The sequence below is a fragment of the Culicoides brevitarsis genome, chromosome 1 (genome assembly GCF_036172545.1).
Source record: "Culicoides brevitarsis isolate CSIRO-B50_1 chromosome 1, AGI_CSIRO_Cbre_v1, whole genome shotgun sequence".
NCBI lineage: Eukaryota > Metazoa > Arthropoda > Insecta > Diptera > Ceratopogonidae > Culicoides > Culicoides brevitarsis.
Window position 1 is genome coordinate 34707780 of NC_087085.1, and position 20239 is coordinate 34728018.

The following is a 20239-nucleotide window of genomic DNA, read 5'->3' on the forward strand; positions in this document are numbered from 1 at the left end:
TGTTCATCCATTGTTAGCAGAATCGCATACTTTGACGGTTTTTTTTAGCAATTTTTATCCATTTTTATATTCTCGCACTGGCAGAGAAGATTTTTTAATATTCTTACTGGCGAAGAGTATTTTTTAATTTTCACGCACTGGCAGTGAATATAGGATTGTTTTATAAATACTGATCAGATTTTATGCATGCATTTTTTCATTGCTTACTTCACACAACACCATCAATTGAATTCCTCTGCTGAACTACTGGCCGGGTAGCACAACGATGAACATCAAACTGACTTGCTGAGACGACTTCATTTGTTCTATTTATACTAATCAACTAAGTTTTTAGGTTTTGCGAATTATAACAAGTGTCAATTTCTCCTCATTAAATTTTTTTTATGGATCGTCAGCGAAATTTTTTGTTTATTTTTCTTAATTTTTTTAAAACAATAATAAACAAAACATTCAACGGCAACAAAAAATCAGTCATTAAGAATTGCTCTTAACTTAAAGCAATGCAAACTCATCTCGCTGTTTAGGGGAGTGAAGTACGTACATTCTCGTAACGCCTTTTCAGGCGGTGATTTTTCGTTAATTTATTAAATTAATTACTTGTCACGTAGTAAAGAGCATCAAACTGACTAATTTTGCTAAGTTTTCATTTCATATTTGAATTATTCAAAATTTGCTGTTGTTTTAGCGAAATATAAAAAACTACAAAAATTTAAAAAAAAAATCAGTCATTGCTCAAATCCAGCTCATTCATTCTGATTGTCGTCCTTCGAACACATCGCGGTTGCGACAAACGTGACGATGAACTTCAAACTGATATGTTCGAGTACATAAACTTTGAATTTTCTATTAGTAGATATTGTCGAGTATTTTTACTTTAGCGAAATATATAAATTTTTCATGCATTTATTTAAATATTAAAAAAAAAATTTTCTTACAATTTCTTCAAATTTTTAATTTTATTTAATTTTAATTATTTAAAATTTGTTTTAAAAATTTGTATGAAAAAGTATTTCAAAAATAAAAATTAAAAGCGGCCAAAATAATCGCTATAAAATTTTTTTAGAATAAAATATAATAAAAATATTTAAAAAATAAAAAAAAAGTTAATAGAAATTAGTTAATTTGATAAAAACCTTAAATTATTTTTTTTTTAATTTTTAAAGGTACAAAAACTACAAATTTAACAAAAAAAATAAATAAATAAAAATTTGGAAAAAATCAGTCATTCAATTTTTTTGCTCATTGCTCTCGCCGTATTTTCGGCTCTACGCCGGAACTCGCGGCTAAAGGTGTAGCGATGAGCACCAAACTGATCTCAAAATACATAGATTCAAATTTCTCATTTGAACTTATCATCTAAATTTTTATTTTAGCGAAATATAAGTGACAACAAATTTCATAACCTCAATTTTTTTGACTTAAAATTCACTTTTTATTAACTCAAACAAAAAATATTACAAAAAAAAATATAAAACACTCAAAAAATTAAATTGACTGGCAGTTCATTTAAAAATTGCATTCTTTGTGTACTCAAAGACGTTTACAAAGCAATCCATGTAAGACCATAGCAAGTATAAGATGAAACCATAAACGCACAATTGGACAAATCGATCAAGATAGTACAGTCTAAAAGGAGAAAATTATTAAATTAAAGAAATTTTTAAAAAAATTTGTAAAAAATTACCTTTTCAGATTAGCCCTTGCTTTTGGCAACGTTTCTGGAGGCTCATTCAGAATATACGTTCTGGTACATTTTGTGTATTCCAACAAGTATGGTCGCCAATCCATCTAAAAAAATCAATTTTTGTATAAATTTTCGATAAAATTTAGTAGAAAAACTCACCGTTGACGTATCCATGTAAAATTTCTCCTTGTCAGACTCACACAAACTCTCTTCCAGCGCCGCGTAATTGTCTGTCTTGAACACCCATGGCTTCGTTGTGTAATATTGCAGGACCTTCAAGCCGTTTGAGACTTTTTTCTGTACGCGCCACATGCTGAAATTCAATTTCGTAAGTTTTTTGATGGATTATTTACGAAAAAAATAGCTACTTACAATGGTTTCTTCCGCAAAACGATCAAGAGACCATCGATCAAGAGTGCTGGCAAGTAATGGAAAAAGATGACACACAACAAATGATGATAATAATTTGACTTGAGCGATCCATCGGGATACCACAATGCAAAAGTGAGGGGATATTCGAAGAAATTTTCACGTCCAATGTCCAAACTTTCGCCCCAGGTGAGGAAATTTGAGCGTTCTGTGAGATTTACATAAAAAATATCCTTATCGCTGTGAAAAAAAAATATTTTTTTTTAAATTTTTAATTTTTTTTTCAGATTAAATGACTCACGCTCTCATTCCACGTTGCCATGCGATGGCAATAATGCCGTTAATTGTCACATCAACAGGAATTGCATCAATATTGTAGTCTGGATTGCAATGCATGGTACGAATAACGCCACGAGCTGCTCCAATAGCTAATCCAGTTGGTCCGTTCATGCCTTCAATCCATCCGGGAATGGGTTTTTTCAAGGCAGCAAACACTTTTTAGAAGAAAAATGTTGTAAAAATTATTTTTTTAATGCAAAAAATTAGTTACCGATTGAAGGTCTGGCAACAGCAATGGGAAATTTGTCTCTGTAGTCCCACAATAACTCCTCAGTGAGACCTTTTGTGTAAGCGTAAGTGTTTGGCAGTCCATTCAGGAGTCTAAAAATAACATTTTTTTAAGAGAATTTCATTAAAATTGAATTTTTTGTAATTTTTTCTTAAAAAATTTCAGATTTTTCATCAACTTACTTTGGAGTAATTTCCTCAATCATGTCCTCGCCCAACATATTGCACATTTGAGCGACTCCCAATGGGTGATGTTTCGCCGGATATCGTCTTTCCTCGAGAACTTCTTCGTTACACTGACAATAAGTCGTGCCAACATGCACGAACGCTTGCAATTTCTTCATATTTTCTGCCAATTGCAACATTTTGTACGTGCCCAATGTGTTAAATTGCACGGCGCCCTTCAACGGCTGATCAAAACGCACATTTGCGGCACAATGGAAGACAATGTCGATCTTTTCGTGCAACATATTTCGATCATTTTCGCAAATTCCGAGCTCTTCTTCCAGCACATCGCCTTGCACAAACTTAATTTTGTCCAGTTGACGCGGCATCGTTTCCCGCAACTCCTTGAAGACCAAATGGTTGATGTAATCTTTGCGACGATCCTCGGGTGTTTGACCCCGTTTTGCGCGAACCATCAAATATAACGCACACAAATCCGGACAATCGCGCAGAAGTTTCTCAACGAGAATTTTTCCGAGGAAGCCCGTGGCGCCGGAAATAAAAATCTGGAAAAATTTTGATAAATTAAAAAGAAAAAAGAAAAAAATGAGAAATTTATTACATTTTTGTCAGCATACCACTCCGGTATGCTGATCTGCTTGCCCAAATTGCGATTCATACGTTTCTGGGTGCCCTTGGCGGTGTGATGATGTAAGAAATCTGCAAGTAAAATGCATTAAAAATGAGAGCAGACGATGTGATGCGACGCATAATAAGCTTAAAAATGAGAAAAGTTGCGTAATTTTGCACATCAATAATTTTTTTGTGTACATAAAACCTTCATTGGTCATTTTTTGGTTGCTGTTTCTACCGAAACGTTACGTAACTTTCGCATAAAAAACTCGTAAAGTTCATTCTTTTAAGCAAAAATTGCATTTTAGTCATAAATCATTAACAAGAAGCGTCTCAAAGGGTCGCCTTTTCAAGATTTTTTCAACAATAAATTATAATTATGAGAAGTTGAGCAATTGCCACTCGCATGACAGTGCAACAAAAGACTTCACTTAACTTTGATACAATCTAAAATCATAATTATTGAGCGGTTAACCAACTTTTTTTTTGTTTTGTTTAGGAATCAAAAGGTGCAACGTTCTATGTTGCTTGACACACAGGCACTTAATTACCGTTGTTAAACAAAAAGTGATATTTATCGCAAAAAATGCCAATAATTACGAGACAACTAAAAATTTATGGATATTGCGTGATGTTGCGAAACGAGTGTAAGTAAGATCGATAACGGCTGATTGGTACTTATTCAATAAAGTTACTTAATACTTAAAAAAATTCTGAAAACTAAAATTTTTTACAAGGATTCGAAATCCAAACAAGATTTTTTTACAAGAATCGGTCGAGCACATATCCGATAATTATTATGATAAAAATTATTTATTTAAAAAATGAATATTATTAATTGATGGTAATTACTACTTCTTTGTTTAACTATCCATCCGCCCATTTAATTGCAAGTTTAATCAATTTTCAGTGAGAATCGGATAATAAGGTGAAAAATAAGGCTTGGAAGATGTAATTATTGGACATTAAATAAATTTTATGGTATTAATTTAAAAGGGAAATCGTAGAAATATTTAAATGGTAATTTTTTATTGAGTAATTTATTATAAAATATTGCAAGAATTTTGATTTAAATGGAAGTTGATCGTTTATTGAATGGAATAATTTAATAAATTTAATGATAATTTATTAAAATATTTTTAGGATGCGAAATAATATGACGGAACATGAGTGGAATGAAGTAAAATTTTCAATAAAGTTAAAATTATTCAAAAATTTTTATTTTTTTCTTCTTTATTATTTTTTAGAATTTTTAGAGGGTAGGTAAATATATAAAGTATCTCAAAAATTAAAAAAAAAACATTTTTTTTACATTTTTGACCAAAACTAAGAAAAAAATATCACAATTTTTATTAAAATTATTGCTCGGAGCATTCTTCATATTTTCTTATATTTTAAATCTTTTTTTTTGTGAAAAATTTTTAGTTTTGAAAAAAAAATATGCAAAACACATAATTTTGCAAATCTACATACCTATATGTACAAAAGCATATCAAAAATTTTAAAATATGAAAAATTATAAATTTTGATGAAATGTGAGAAATTTTATTTAAAAGTTTTTGTGGATAATTTTTAACTATAAATTGAGATGTTTAATGCCAAATATTTAATTTAATTAAATTTAAAATGGTTTTTCACACGACTCATGACAAATTTCTATATTCGACCAAAAAAAATTGTTCAAAAAAATATATTTAAATTTATTTTTATTTTATTTATTATTATTATTATTTTTTTTTTTTTTTTTTTTGTAAAAATTTTTAAATTTTTCTATCTTTAGAGCGTTTAATTTAGAGTAATGAAAACTTTTTTACGTCAAAATTTATATTTTAGCAATTTATTTTCAAATATTGAGAAATCAAAGTTGATTTTTTCACTAAAAAATTATTTTTGATTTTTAAATAATTTTTTCTACACAAAATCAAACACAAAATAATATTGAATAATTTTTTTTTATCAACTTTTTGACCATTTTTTTTTTTTTTTTTTTTTGAAAACTTTATTTAACAATCTTTAATCTTTTTAAAAAAGTTCGCTAATTTTTCTTCAATTTTAATTTTTAATTTTTCTATTTCTTAAAAGTCTTTAATTTTTATTTCCTTATTTTTTTTAATTAATTTTGTCATTCACTTAATTATTCAATAATATTTCTTTTAATTATTACAAGACACTTGTCACAAGAATTCATCACAAGACACTTTTTTTATTGAAAAACTACTCAACACATCACGATAATTCATCACGACAAGATTTTTGCTCACCTGTCGACTCCATTGCACTTCATCGAATGACTATTGTTCGATGCACTTGCCTTTAATTTATATATTTTTAATTGCACCCCTCAAACGCATTAATAATAAAAATGTTTTTTCTTGCAGTTGCTGTTGCATGAGTGCAATGCCCAACAAAATTACATGTCAAGCTGAATTCTAACAATATCGAAGGTTGACTCTCGCTTTTCATGTGAATTGGCAAGTAAAGTAGCAAAGTTGGTCACACATGAAAATTGCGAAAAATTCTGATGTAATCGCTTTTTCGAAGAAATTCATTCAATTTTTTTCGATTATCGCAAGAAGCTGACCTACAAAGAACTTGAAAAAAAGCGACAAATGACAAAATTACGACGAAACGTGAATGAACATTGTAACAACTTGTGTTCCGTCTTGGTTTATTGGCTTCAAACATCATAAGCAACAACTCGTCTGTGCATTCGCCGACTCAAACTCATGTCTGGTTTTTGTCTCATTGCGCGCAACATACCAAACAAGTTGCCATTACGCACGTACAACAAACAACATTTGGTCAAGTTCACATATTTGTTACAAATTTCAATGTTACGGTCACTCAAACGGATTTTACGTGCCCTTTTTGAAAGGGCTGTCGTCGATAAGAAACCAAAATTTTGACCGGTTCGGATTTTATGACGTTGAAAACAGCAATTAGCCTTCTTGCCACAAAAATTTCCGAAACCTGTTTTGTCAAAGAAGTTACTCACCGATGGCAATGAAACCGAAAATTGAAACAAAAAGTGATTTAATTACGGCACTAAATAGTAAAAGAACCGTAACTCACATGTGTGAATTGTGATGAATAAACATTTTTGGCGAGTGATTGAAACGGCGTACATTACTCCAAATTGTGACGTAACTCCCGATTTGTCTGAATAACTCGCATTTCTTCAGGTTTACGAGGCATTACGAAGGGCTTCAAGGTTGAATTTCACGGAATTATGAGTAATTTGTAAAATAATTCTCTTTCACTTGTCGATTTTTTTTTTGTCACAACATGATTTTTTTTTTTTGCAAACCATGGTTTTGTTGACAAAATAAACATGCAAACAATTAAAATAGTGCAAGTACGCACGTCAAGGTTTCCTTCTTACTCTGCAGTTGAACTCACTTGATCTCTTTTTTTCAAGATTTTTTTTTTTAATTTTTTCCTTGTTTCGCATTTTTCGCGTGCAAGTAATCAGGAACAATCGTTTAAATATTTTTGCAATAAATTGCGCGATTTTTTTCAATGATTTTTTATGACTTAATATTGGTTGAATTTTTAAAGGGAATTATTTTTGTCTCGCAGATGACCTGCTTTTTGGTATTTTCTTTATTTTTATTTATAAATATTTTTGATTTATTTTTTTATTTTATAAAATTATTTTTTAATTTTTTTTATATTTTTATTTTTTTTATTTAATTTATTTTTTTAAATTTATTTTTTTTTTAATTTTTATTTTTTATTTATTTTTTTTTTTTTTGATTTTTAAAAACAATTTGATTTTTTTAATTTTTTTTCTCTGAACAAAAAATATTCAAGAAAATGTAAATTTTTTAGAACGAGGGTTTCTAAACTAGTTTCGAAAGTTTACATGGTAATGAAGTTGTTTTTACTAATAGTTGGAATTAATTATTTTTTTTATTATTATTAAATATGAAGGTATTATGCATTACTTTGCGTCATTATTTTGAATAAATTAATTACTCTACCATTCATAAACAACTTTAAGAATTTTATTATTCTTGGATTCCTGTGATTGAAGTCCATCTTCCATGTCGTTGAACGTCATTTTATGATTTTTTGTAGTTCAATGCTCCTTTTTTTCAAATTTTCGAAAAAATAATAAAAAAAAATCTTATGAAAACATCAAAATTCAGGCAAATATTAATATTTTCAATAAGGGTAATTTTTAAAAAAAATTTAAAATATATATTTTATTTTTGTTTAATAAAAATCTTTAAAATTTATAAAAAAAACAAATAATTTATTTTTTTGAATTTTTTTTTATTTTGAAACATGCAGTTTAATATAATTTTAAATTATGTAAATTAATTGAGCAAATCAGAAATTAGAGTTTTTCAACTAAAATGAAAAAATAATTTTTTATAAAAAATAAAGGAAAGTATATTAAATTATTTTTACAATTTCAGGTGAAAATTTACAAAAATTAATTTATTTTAAAAATATTTATTTCAGAAAAAAATTAAATTTAATTGTAAAATTTTCAATTTCTCGAAGCAACACAAAATTTTATTTTAATTTATAATTTTTTAAATAAATTTTTAATCATCAAATGACAATAGCTTAAAATTAAATTTTAATTTTTCCACATAAAATATTTTTTATTTATCTAAAAGCTTGAAATGCACTAAAATTAACACCAACTTTGCATAAAATTTAATTTCCGTATATTTAAAAAATTTTTCACGATTTATTAAGTCTCTTTTGTTGCATTTTGCATGTTATCTCTTGATAAAACATTTAACAAAAAAGTTCCTGAATCAATAAAAAAAATCACAGTTATTTTTTTTAATGTCTTGTAATATCAGATAACTTCATATTACAATGTTTCTTTAATCGAATAGGAACAAGTTACAGTGACCTTATCTGCAAAATGACCTCCAATATCGCGCGGAGTACAAAAAATGAAAGGGAATTTTGTAAATCTTATATGAGACGAAAATTTCTCTTTTAAAAAATTAATTAAATAATAAAAATTTTTAACTTCTAAAAATTTTCATCTTCTAAAAAAAATCAAAAAAAAAAGATTAATTATTTTTTTTACCGTTATTTAATAATTAATTAATGATTTAATTCCATAAGACTTCACTTTTTTGTTGAAAATAATTTTTTTTATCAAATTAATTATTCTTTGATGTGAACGAAACGTGTGAATAAATTTAATTAGTATCACAAACATTAACATTGAGGTAGGTCATCATCATAATAATTCCAAAAGTAAACCAGCAGCATTCTCTCTCTCTCTATTTCCACTTTTAATTAAATAATATCAAAACATTTAATTAAAATAAACACTTTTAAACCACAAAAATTTTAAGCACTTTCCCTCGTTTACACGAAAAACCCGAAATTAATTTCATGAACAAACAACTCTCGTGCATGCACTTGCCGAATTTTTGATCCTTTTACATAATCGACTCATATTTTTTTTGTGGCTGCGATTACATTTTGTCTTACAATGGCATTGAATTCTCGTTTTTTATATAACTTGCACGGCGTCGCAGACACATATTAATTAAAATATTGAGTAAATTATTATCCAAGTAACTGTTTAAAATAAAATTAAAATAATTCCTTTTGATTTTTTTTTCGTCGTTGGTATTTTACACGTGCAAATAATCCAAAATTACAAGCCCATATAATTATCGGTCAATATTTAATTTTTTCTTTCGACCTTGCTTCTTGTGTGTCTTTTTTTTTCGAAATTTTGTGTCAATTTTAACAAGTTCCATTTTTCCTTGCAGCCATTTCGACAAACAAAAAGTTAACACTTGCATCACTTACTTCTTCTTCTTCTATTTCTTTTTGTTAAAAATATCAAATATTTTTTTTTCGGCTACGCAACCGTCGACGGTATTTAATTACTTTGTAAATTGCTCAAAATTAAAAATTGTTTTTTTTTCTCCCGCGTTCAAGGCGAAAAATTAAATCCAAGAGACGTCTTAACCGAGTGTCGACCGAATGATCACTGAATGTCTTGTCGCGCTGACTGCTTCTCCAAACTGCTCGCGAGACAATAATAACAATAATTTACTTTCATACGTTACCTCGTCGAACGTGAATTATTATTTAATATGCAATACGAGGCCCTGTACTTGTTGGCTGTGGCGTTGTAAGAGCGAAGAATGAGTGGCTCGGCTATGAATGAAATGAACAGCCCTAATAAAGTTTATTGGATCAGTTGCACGTTGAAGCAAGATGAAGTTCATGAGATACTGAAGAAGAAGAAGAAACACGATGGAGACGTCTCGTTGACGGAATTACGGAGTTGATGAATCTTGACAGATTGATAAAAGGTATGTAATTAATATGATAAAAAGAATGATCGTTGAGCGAGTCATCGTGCAGTTTGAATGATGTTCACGAGGTTTTAATGCGATTTTTTGAGAAAATTTATTAATTTTTGTTTTTTGAGATTTTTTTATGAATTGCATGATAAAATTTTATTTTATAAGAATTTCGATTTTTTTTTAAATAATTTAATTTAAATTTTTTTTTATGAAAAAATAATTTAAGAAATTTAACACTTTTTTGTCATTTTTAAAACAATATGCTCTCTGAAAAAAATTTTAAAAATTTTTCATAAGTTTTTTAATTTTTTTTTTTCTTTTTAAAAAATTTTTCCTTTTATTTGCAAAAATCGAATTTAGTCTTTTTCATAAATTTCTAAAAAATATTTGAAAAAAATTTCATTTTAAAAATTTTCTGTATCGAAAGAAGTGATTATTTTCAACATTTTTCAATTTTTTTTATACATATTGCTAATTTTTATATTTTCATACATATTTCGAAATTTTCTATGATTTTTTTTATTTTTTATATTTTAATGAAACGTTCTTAAATTAGCAAATATCAATGAAGATAATTAATTTAACAATTTATGAAAATTAATGTTTTTTTTATATCAAAAATTAAATTTTTTTGTCAATTAAAAAATAGGGAAAAAAATGTGGGACAGAAAATTCTTACTAAATAAATTTAGAATATTAGACAAATAACAAAATTTTCAATTTCATTTCTTGAAAAAAATTTAAAAAAAATTATTTGATCAAAAAATATTTTTTACTTTAATTTTTAAAAAATTAATTTTAAATTTTTAAAAATTAATTTAAAATTTTTTGAAATTAATTTTAAATTTTTAAAAATATTTTTGATATTTAAAAAAAAATATATTTCAATAATGAAACATTTTTTCAAACGGCAAATGCATAAAATTTTATTTTTTTTTTAATTTTTGTACTTTGAAGAAAAAATTTTGGTAAATTTTCTCATAAAATCGCATTTACAACCCACTATTGATGCAAACTTGTGTTTAACGACTCTCTTAGGTGCATTATTGCGGAAAAGAATTTATCAGAGTCGCTTAAGTCTGAAACAGGAATAAATTATCATAATTTGTTCTAAGTTTACGTAACAAAATTGATCCTTTTGAATGTTCACGATAAATCAAATACGCCAAAAACCAGTTTTTCGAAAATTTTAAAGACAAAAAATTGATTCAAATATATATTTTGATTTATTATTTTTTTTTCAATAGAAGCATAAATAATACAATATTGGATTGATTTTTAAATTTTTAAACAAAATTAATAAAAAAAAAACGGGATTAATCCGCAGGATTGCTAGCAAGCACATGAATCTGCAAACTTTTTGTCGAATTATAAATTTGCCCCGGTTGGAATGGCAACAAGCGAGGCGAATCTGTTTTTTGTCCCGCTGAAATGTATTTTGACAATCGAATACCCGGCAATGGAAGAAATCCCGCAGATAACGGCATGACATCCAACGTAATTGATTCCTCGTTATTTTCGGCGAGAGTTGCGACGCCAGCTGTTCTTCCACAAATTGCCCAAAAATTCTGATCTGCAAGTACCTCGTACATGAGTTGCTTATGTGGATTTTCGTTGACTTTCGAGATCGTTAGATGCAAATGACACACGGACCCAACTCTACAAAGTTCGGATGGCTCAATTTTCGCTTGGATCTTGAATAATGTCGTGTAATCCATGACATCGAATGTGCAATTGAAATTTCTCTTCTTCGCAGGAATCGTCGCTTCGCAATATTGTATCCCGAATTCGACTTGAATGACGGGCAACTCAATTTCCGTCTTCAGGGGTTCAACTTGAATCTCCCATAAATACGAAACTTGAACACTTTTCGTGATTCCGATCTCATTTTGCGTCTTCGGATTTATATCGGTTAAGGAAACGCCATCGGCAGTACATTTCATAATGGCATTCGACAAAATTAATTTGCCCTCATAAGCACTTTTGACAATTACTTGTAGGAACTTGCGATTTCCCGAGGAATGGAGACGACACGAAGCAAAAAGCGCCGGTTGGAAGTGCAACGGAATGACAACTTCGTTTCGGGTCCACGGGCATTGCAACTTGACTTGTTGCTCGATTTGTTTGTCATCACGACGACCTGGCATGAGATCACAAATGGCTTCCAGCTCGATAATGCGTTCTTCGAAAGACTTGAAATCCGTTAATTTGACTGTTGTTTCACGTTCAAAGAAGTTTTTTAACACGTCATCGGTTTTTTGACGCATCCGCAGATGTTTGGAGCATTTTAAGATGATACTGGCGTCTTTGGGGAAATGAAAACTGCCTCCTGACACGATTAATTTGACACTTTGCTCCAATCCGGCAATCAAATTTTTAAAACTCAGTACGACGGAGGAAGATTTTGTCGTTATTTCGAAGCCAACAGTCTCTGGCAGCGATTCTGACAAAAATTCAAAGGACTTTATGTGAAAAGCGGCTTGTTTAAGTGCCCAAAATCCAACGCGAGTCGCTTTCGTTGAGATTTCGATCATATTGAGGCCTGGCTTGAGTAAAATATTTGTCGCGGAGAGAGCATTTGTAAAGTCCGTTCGATTTGTAATCGATACTTTTCGTCGTGCACTGCTTGTACGTCGCACAGGCAACTTTCCTTTTGCCCCGCAAGCCACTGAAGCACAATTCAAAGTGCCATCTTGCTTGTAATCCAGTACGAGTCGCATCGGTAAACGCGCATTTTCGAATGCAATGCCTCCAAAATTGTCCGTTAACGCGTCCTTGTCGCACATTTCGAGCGAAACTTGGCATTTTTCCATGAAAATCTCGCGCGGAAAGTGACTATCGACCGTTAAGATGACAGAAACTTGCTGATCTTGTATCACGGGACCTTCGTTCTCCAAATGAATGTCAACAATTTTAAAATGATCTTCCAACGCTGCCATTACCGATTGATTTCCCGCCTCGACATGCTCCGGCGTCAATTCTTTCGGCGCCATTCCCTTATCCAGGAGCTTTAAAAATTCGTCAAAATACTTCATGCGATCGAGGATTTCCAATTCGACGGAACACGCAATTGCCGCACACGTTTTCGCGTAATTTACTTTGTCGTCGGTTTTTTTGTAGCATTCGACGAGTTTGAGCAACACTTTTCCAAGTAAGAAGCCCCAACTTTCGGTTTTAAGTTCACGTAGGATGTCAGTGTAAAAAACGACGGCTTTTTGCGGTTCATTCAGCGACATGTAAAAATCTCCGAGATCCAAACCGACGAGACGAGCGAAACGCAGACGAGAAACGTGCTTGTACGTGCTGATTGACAACTCGCTCAACTCCAAATAGAGCTTCTGGAAGGCTTGATTCGTGCCGAGAGCTTCTTTCAAACGTTCAATTGCTGATTTTCGGATGCGACGAGCAGGCGAAGCGACAACTGACTTCAAATCGGGTTCCTGAATCGGCTTGTCGGTGTTGTGTTCCATGCCAGCTGATAAAAGTACGACTTTGTGCAGTTGTTCTGACGTTGGGGAATGTCCCGGAAGCAGTCCGCACATCTCACCGAGCTCATAAAGCTACAATTTAAAGGTAAAAATATCAAATTTGATAAAATTTTTAATTAAAATTTAAATTTTTACTCACTTTATCCTTTGCTAGATTCCAAATCGCCGCCGAATATTGCGAACATTTGAGAATATCTTTGCTTTCTTGTACCTGATCGCACAAATTTAGCACTTCCAAGCCACAAATGAACTCCCAGCAAGCCAATGATCCATCTGCCGTCTCAATATTCAGGATTTCCAGCTCTTTTTCTGTCGCATACAAAAATGGCATCAGTCGTTCTGCCGTTTCCCATGGTTTTTCCGCTGCACTCAGTAACGTGCATTGTCGTTCGAACAAATAAGTTCGAAAATCGAGCAAACTAACACTGCCTTCGATGATTTTCTGACGAATTTGATTCAATTGTCGCTTCTCGAGGTTTATTCCGATGAATCTGTTGCATGGTTGCCCGAAAGTTTTCAGCCAAACGGGTTTGTCGCCATAAATTGAGTTCAAAATGAATTGCGAAAACATGGCTTCAAGTTCGTCATATTGCACCAAAGCTTCCATCGGGAGTCCCAGCATCTCCAAAACGAACGCCAAATCTTCCTGCAACAGAAAATACTGAAGAAAACTCCATCCTTCCTTGTTTCGTCTATCACGATTGCCTCGAATTAGCTCCTCGTACTTGTTAATGTTCTTGTTGTAACCGGTAAGCATGAGATACCGGATGCGCTGAAGGAGCGAACGAAAAGATTCCGTAGCACGAGACTCAAATTTGGTCGGATTTAAGATGGAAATGACGCGATCTCCTTGCTTCGACCCGAAATCGAGACGTAATTTGTCGAGAACTGTCGTTCGTGGCAGGATATTTTTCGTTTTTTTCATGTCGATTGTCTCTACGAGCAAAATCATCCAGTCTTCGACACCAAATGACGTCAGTTGTTTCAACCATTGTTCGATTTCTTCTTTAACAGTCGATTTGTAAGTCTCTACATCCTAAAAAATGGAAATTTTTCAAAAATTTTTAATGAAAATTAACAAATTTCATTCACTTACAGCACATTCTGTGACAAAAATATGCAAAACAGGCTGATCAATGACACTCCATTTGCCCATTTTATACGCCTCGAGCGATTTGGGGTCAAAAACCTTCGTGGCAGCTCGTTTAAAAGTTATATTTTTCGTGGGTCGCCCATACGATCGTCGCCATTCACACGAATCATTGGAAATTGACGTGATAATTTGATTTTCCAGCGACCGAAATAAAGGAATGTCCCCGAAATCTGAAAAAATCAATCAATTTTTGCATTAATTCAAAGTTCACAAGGTCAAGAACGATTCGTTTACATGAAATAATGGGCGTTACGGTATCCACAACGAACGTCTCCATGCTGGCACGTCACTGCAAGATCCCAAAAGTGACTTTACTGTGAAAAAAATTCACTTTTTCATGTAAAAATACACGAAAATTCGAAGGAAAAGTCTTCGGAAATTTATAAACTTTCTTCAATCAGCTGTTTCGGACGTAAACAAAGGATCACTTTCAGCCGACTCATTTTTAGTTTCATTTCCTGCCGTATTTCCGCTTTGGTGGCTCCAAACAGGATATGGACCTGGTGCCTGCAGCGCCATCTGGCGACGTCATCACTTTCAGCCGACTCAATTTTAGTTCAAAAAGTCCCCGCACTTCCGCTTTGGTGGCTCCAAACCGGATATGGACCTGACTAATCAAATACCAAATACCCCAAATTTCAGTGATATGAGCAAAAAATTGTCGAAAATTAGCGAAAAATGTCAATTTTAAGGAATTTTCGCTAATTTTCTGGATGGCAAGGTGTTGTAGAGGCGTTTTATTACCGAGACAAGTCCGTAACAAGCCAAATCCTCTGCAAATTACGATGATAAATGTTTGTTTACATTTTACGAGCCATCCAAATTTTTTGCACAACACGAAAAAATCTAAAATTTGGTAAGTTTTTGTTTGATTTTTGTCCTAAACCATCATTTGAAGTTCATATTTTCAGGTCAAATTGATTAAAAAGGACCTCATCATCTCACACAAAATATAAAAATGAAGACAATACCCTTGGTGCAGTTTGATAAGAAGTCCCATAATGTATTCCGTACATTCGAGTGGCGAGAATTCGCATGTGGCTGGGGAGCGGCCTTCGTTAATGTTTGTTCAAGCATTCTTTTTTTTTTATCTCGCATAAAGATGTGCTAATCATTTTTTTTCTGTAGATTACCGTCACATACCCAATTTACAAGATAATCTTTCGACAAATGTTGCACGGAAGCTCGATACGAACGGCTTTTCGTCAAATCAAGGGCGAGGGATTCTTTTATCTGTATCGCGGGATGTTGCCGCCGCTCGCACAACGCACGTTCTCGCTTTCGCTGATGTTTGGCGTGTATGATGGCGTCAAGACTCCCATGATAAATGAGCTGCATTGCAATCCGTATTTCGCCAAAACGATGGCAGGATTGTTTGCGGGAACAGTTGAAGCTGTTTTGATGCCCTTTGAGAGGATACAAACGGTGCTGGCGGATGCCACGTATCATGAGCATTATAGAAATACGCAACATGCTTTTAGGTAGATTTTTAAAGAGAATTTTGATGAATTTTTGCGAAATTTTAATTGAAAAAATGTTTTTTAGACTCATAATTGCTGAACATGGTTTCCGAGAATTGTACAGAGGAATCGTGCCGATTCTGTGGCGAAATGGACCCTCAAATTCTCTCTTTTTTGTGATGCGGGAAGAAGCGGAAAATCGACTGCCGAAACAGGTTTGTTAAGGATTTTTTTATTTTTTTAACAACATTTCAGAAATTGAATTTTTTTCTTAATTTTTTTATTGAGTTTTTGTCCTTCAAAAAAATTTTTAATTGTTTTCTTTTTATTGAATTAATAATTTTTATTTTTTTTTATTTTGAATTTGAATTATCTCTTGAACAGTTTTTTTTTGCAAGATTTTTATTATTTTTTTTATATTTTATTTTATTATTTTTTTTTTTATTTTATCTTTGATTCTATTTTTTACAAATTCTTCTTCTTTTCTTACATTTATTTAATTATTTTAATTGAATTTAATTTTTTTCTCAAAAATAAAAGTTTCATGGATAAAAATAATTTTATTCAATTAATTTAATAATATTTTGTTCTATTTTTAATTTTTTTTTTTTTCAATTTTTTTCTTATAAATTTTCCTTTTTTTTCTCAAAATTAATATTTTATTAAAAATTATTAATTTTAATATTTTTTTCAAATTCATTTTTTTTTTCAAAAATAAACTTTTTTAAAAATTTTAAATTTTTTTTTTCTCAATTTAAAAAAAAATTTTTTTCAAGACTCAAAGAATCATTAAATTTTTTATTTTATTTTTTTTTTAAATTTATCGTTTTTGTCGATCTTTTAAAAATAAAAATTATTAAAAAATTCTTTTTAATTTAAAATTTTTCAAAAATAAACTTTTTAAATTAAAAATTTAATTTTTTTTTCAGACATCAAAAGTGCGTCACAGCATACAGGAATTTCTGGCAGGCGCATGCATCGGGGCATTCCTAAGTTCCCTCTTCTATCCCATCAACGTACTAAAAGTCGCGATGCAATCGAGTGTCGGGGGACCCAGTCAACGTATGTGGGTCGTGGCAAAGCAAATTTACGAAGAACGTGGCTGTCGAATTAGCAATGTGTACAAGGGAGTGAGTGTAAATTGCACAAGAGCCTTCATCAGTTGGGGCATCATGAATGTCGCATACGAAAATCTAAAGAAAATGGTCTACTAATAAGTCACAAAAAAATTATTCGTACTACAATAGAGATATTCGTGCAACACGTAAACTAGTTAGTTAGTCATAACAAAAAACAAAAAAAAAAACTAGCAAGAACGTATTTTAATTAATTTTACGTTTTTTTACACCAGAATTTTTTTCTCTTGGATATAGTTGTCTAGTCTCTCCCTTTACCCCTTTTTATGGAAAATAATTGTAAATATGTTAAAATTTGTTGAGAAAAAAAATCTTGCATTTTGTGAGTCATATAATCATTAAAAATAAGAAAATTAATGGTTGAAACTTGTTTAACATACACAATAAATGTCAAATTTAGAAAAAAAAACGAGTTTTGATGCGAAAAAAACAAAAGAGGTAAACAAATCCATTCTCATTTTTAAAAAATTGTCTTAAAATATCAATGAAGTCATTTTTTAATGATTTTTTTGTATTATCGTTTTATATTTCACCATTAAAATTAATTTCTCACAAATATTCATTCAAAAAATAACGAAAAACTAACATCTAAATTAAAAACTAGCTAAATTTACTATGCAATTTTTTTAAATGACGTCAAAACGTGTCTCGTGCTGTCGACTCCAAAGTTCCAAATGCTTAAAAATGTGTTTGCATAGGTCCAGAAGAAGTACAAAATTAATCCCATGAAGAAAAGTTTCGTGATTCGGTCTAAAATGTACAATCTGAAACACAAAAAAATCAATTAAAAGACGAAAAATGAAGAAATTTCGAGAAAAAATTACTTTTTCAGCAATTTACGAGCTTTTGGAATAGTTTCTGGAGGATCTTTCACCACATACGTTCTCAAACCAATAGCGTATGTTTTGATATATGACTCCCAATCCATCTAAAAAAAATATTTTCAATGATTTTCTTTAATTTTTAGATAATAAAAAGGAATATTCTTACATTCCAGATGTCAAAGTCGAACGTTTCTCGATCCGAATCCGCTAAACTCTTGTAAAGTGCTCTCAAATTGTCATTTCTGAAGGTCCAGCGGTTGATTGTGAAGTGTTTGTACTCGAGCATGCCTCTGTGTGCCTTGCGATATAATTTGAATAAGCTGTGAAAATAGAAATTTTTTAAAAAATTATCGATTTAAGCAATTTAAAACGCCTTACAATGGCTTTTGTTGGAACAAAATGAGCAACGAGTCAATAATAACGGCTGGAATGTAATGCAAAAAGATGGCATAGATCATATAAACGAAATAATTTCCGTGATTCACGCCAAACGGATACCACATCATCTTGGAATAGGGATTTTTGTATAATTCATTTCGTCCAATTGTGAGTGCGTCATCCCAATTTATGCTGGTTTCGCTTTCGACGATGTTGTAATAAGGTAATTCGTTGCTGTGACTGAAATTTTTAACAATTTTTAATTTTTTTTAGTGAAAAACAGAGAATTTAACTTACGTTTGGACACCACGATGCCACGCAATGGCAATTGTAGCGTTCGCAACTTGATCTACGGCAACATAGCATGAGGGCAAATCACCAATGCAGTACATGGCACGTAAAATTCCATGTGCGCCGCCGACAGCGATGCCATTGGGACCATACAAATACTCCGTGTAACCCGGCAAAGGTTCCTTTTTAGCGATAATGATGACCGAAGGACGAGCAATAGCGATTGGAAGGTCATTTTTGTACTTTAGCACAAGAACTTCCGCCAACGCCTTTGTGTAAGTGTACGTATTGCAGTAATTTTTCGCCATGAGACGCGGTTTCAGCAACTCCATGCACTCCTCGTTGAGTACTTTTGTCATTTCAATCACATTCATGGGATCGTGATCTGTCGGATATGGTTTTTCCTCCAAAACAGTGCCAATTTCCTGACAATATGCCGTCGAAACGTGCACAAAAGACACGAGACGCTTCATTTTCTTCGCCATTTCGAGCATTCGCCACGTTCCGAGCACATTAAATTCGACACTTTCCTTCAGCGGCAAGACAAAACGAACTGTTGCCGCACAATGAATCACAATTTCGACATTTTGGAACAATTCTTCGCGATCTCCGTCACTTATACCGAAGCCGTCTTCCGTTACGTCACCCCGAATCAACTTGAGTTTTTTAAATGCATCGGGATTTTCTTTGTTCAAGACCGAAAAAGCTACTTGATTTCTGTAATCGTCGAACCGTTGTTTGGGACTAAGACCTTTTTTCGTGCGGATCAGCATGTAAATTGTGTCAATGTCAGGGCAGGAACGCAAAAGCTTCTCAATTATGATTTTTCCAACGAATCCAGTTCCGCCGGTTATGAAGACCTGTTAAAATTAAAAAGTTTAAAATAAAACAAATTAAAGAAAAATTTAAATTCTTACCTTTTTACCGGCATACCATTCAGGAATTGTACTCATAGCAAGATTTGACGACATTTCTCTTTAAAAAAAATCTAGAAAAAATTAGAAAAAATGCAAATTTAAGTAGAACACGTAAATTTAAATATTTTTTTTTCAAACACCTGTTAAACGAGATTTTGATTCAAAAAATTACACGAAGAAATGTTTGACATTGAACTTGATTTTTTGGGTCGATTTTTGTCGGGATCATTTGCATATTTTTTGAATTTTTATGGAAATTTGACAAAAACCGTAAGGAAAAAAATCAAAATTTAGTTTTTCATAAGAGGAAGTTTGATTTTCAAGTTCACATTATGTTGATGCGTGCCGTTCATCAACCTTTCGTGACACTTTTCTTCCGCCGACACGACAAATTTATGCAAAATTTTGGTTCCTGATTCGTCTCGTCTGCTGCGTTCATTCACAAATTTTTGATTTTTTTTTTGTTGGCATCTGAACTAAATGACTAACATAATTTTGACAAACAAAAAAAAATAAATTTCATCTTTTGTAAAGTAGTAACGTTGAAGTGCTAATCAAGGTTTTCAATGAAATCAATCTATATAAAAGTGACATCGTTTGACGAAAACACATTTTTTAATTATTACCCGTTATTGCCTAATTTTTTTAGAGCATTTTTTCTAAAAAAAATGTTTTTATGAGTCTGTCATTAATTTTTTTAACAATTTATTTATTTATTAATTTTTTAATATTTTAAATTAATAAAATTAATAAAATTTTAATTAAAAAAATTATTTTAAAACAAATTTTAAACTAAGAATTCGCAATTCATGAAAAGAATTTAAAAATTTTAATTAAATTCTAATTCCTAAGTTTTGTTAAAATTTTTA

General features: G+C 31.1%; 3 protein-coding genes across 3 annotated transcripts; 1 reads left to right on the forward strand and 2 right to left on the reverse strand.

Moving 5' to 3' along the window:
• Positions 1-1433: 1433 nt before the first annotated feature.
• Positions 1434-9378, reverse strand: LOC134838484 (putative fatty acyl-CoA reductase CG5065). Its single transcript, XM_063854026.1, has 9 exons — positions 9218-9378; positions 3408-3505; positions 2804-3351; positions 2604-2713; positions 2355-2547; positions 2057-2293; positions 1844-1997; positions 1685-1788; positions 1434-1626 (listed from the first exon to the last, which is right to left on the reverse strand). The coding sequence occupies exons 2-9, from the start codon at positions 3462-3464 to the stop codon at positions 1503-1505; spliced, it is 1527 nt and encodes a 508-aa protein (XP_063710096.1). The 5' UTR covers positions 3465-3505; positions 9218-9378; the 3' UTR covers positions 1434-1502.
• A 1548-nt stretch (positions 9379-10926) lies between these two features.
• Positions 10927-14760, reverse strand: LOC134828845 (trafficking protein particle complex subunit 10). The gene is made up of 4 exons (XM_063841835.1): positions 14599-14760; positions 14308-14534; positions 13351-14247; positions 10927-13283 (listed from the first exon to the last, which is right to left on the reverse strand). Exons 1-4 carry the CDS (start codon positions 14639-14641, stop codon positions 11040-11042), a joined length of 3411 nt encoding a protein of 1136 aa, XP_063697905.1. The 5' UTR covers positions 14642-14760; the 3' UTR covers positions 10927-11039.
• Positions 14761-14984: 224 nt separating this feature from the next.
• On the forward strand, positions 14985-17338 carry LOC134836747 (mitochondrial nicotinamide adenine dinucleotide transporter SLC25A51). The gene is made up of 5 exons (XM_063851951.1): positions 14985-15220; positions 15276-15427; positions 15493-15845; positions 15910-16039; positions 16754-17338. Exons 2-5 carry the CDS (start codon positions 15323-15325, stop codon positions 17036-17038), a joined length of 873 nt encoding a protein of 290 aa, XP_063708021.1. The 5' UTR covers positions 14985-15220; positions 15276-15322; the 3' UTR covers positions 17039-17338.
• The last annotated feature ends 2901 nt before the right edge of the window (positions 17339-20239 follow it).

Bases quoted from the DNA above. Each gene is read 5' to 3' on its own strand.
- LOC134828845 (XM_063841835.1), bottom strand. From the start codon at position 14,641: ATGGAGACGTTCGTTGTGGATACCGTAACGCCCATTATTTCAT. The intron at 14,535-14,598 runs GTAAACGAATCG...TGATTTTTTCAG, and splicing joins CGTAACGCCCATTATTTCAT to ATTTCGGGGACATTCCTTTA. The intron at 14,248-14,307 runs GTAAGTGAATGA...TCCATTTTTTAG, and splicing joins TTTTTGTCACAGAATGTGCT to GATGTAGAGACTTACAAATC.
- LOC134838484 (XM_063854026.1), bottom strand. From the start codon at position 3,464: ATGAATCGCAATTTGGGCAAGCAGATCAGCATACCGGAGTGGTATGCT. The intron at 2,548-2,603 runs GTAACTAATTTT...TCTTCTAAAAAG, and splicing joins TGTTGCCAGACCTTCAATCG to TGTTTGCTGCCTTGAAAAAA. The intron at 1,998-2,056 runs GTAAGTAGCTAT...ATTGAATTTCAG, and splicing joins GTTTTGCGGAAGAAACCATT to CATGTGGCGCGTACAGAAAA.
- LOC134836747 (XM_063851951.1), top strand. From the start codon at position 15,323: ATGAAGACAATACCCTTGGTGCAGTTTGATAAGAAGTCCCATAATGTA. The intron at 15,846-15,909 runs GTAGATTTTTAA...AATGTTTTTTAG, and splicing joins AATACGCAACATGCTTTTAG to ACTCATAATTGCTGAACATG. The intron at 16,040-16,753 runs GTTTGTTAAGGA...TTTTTTTTTCAG, and splicing joins AAAATCGACTGCCGAAACAG to ACATCAAAAGTGCGTCACAG.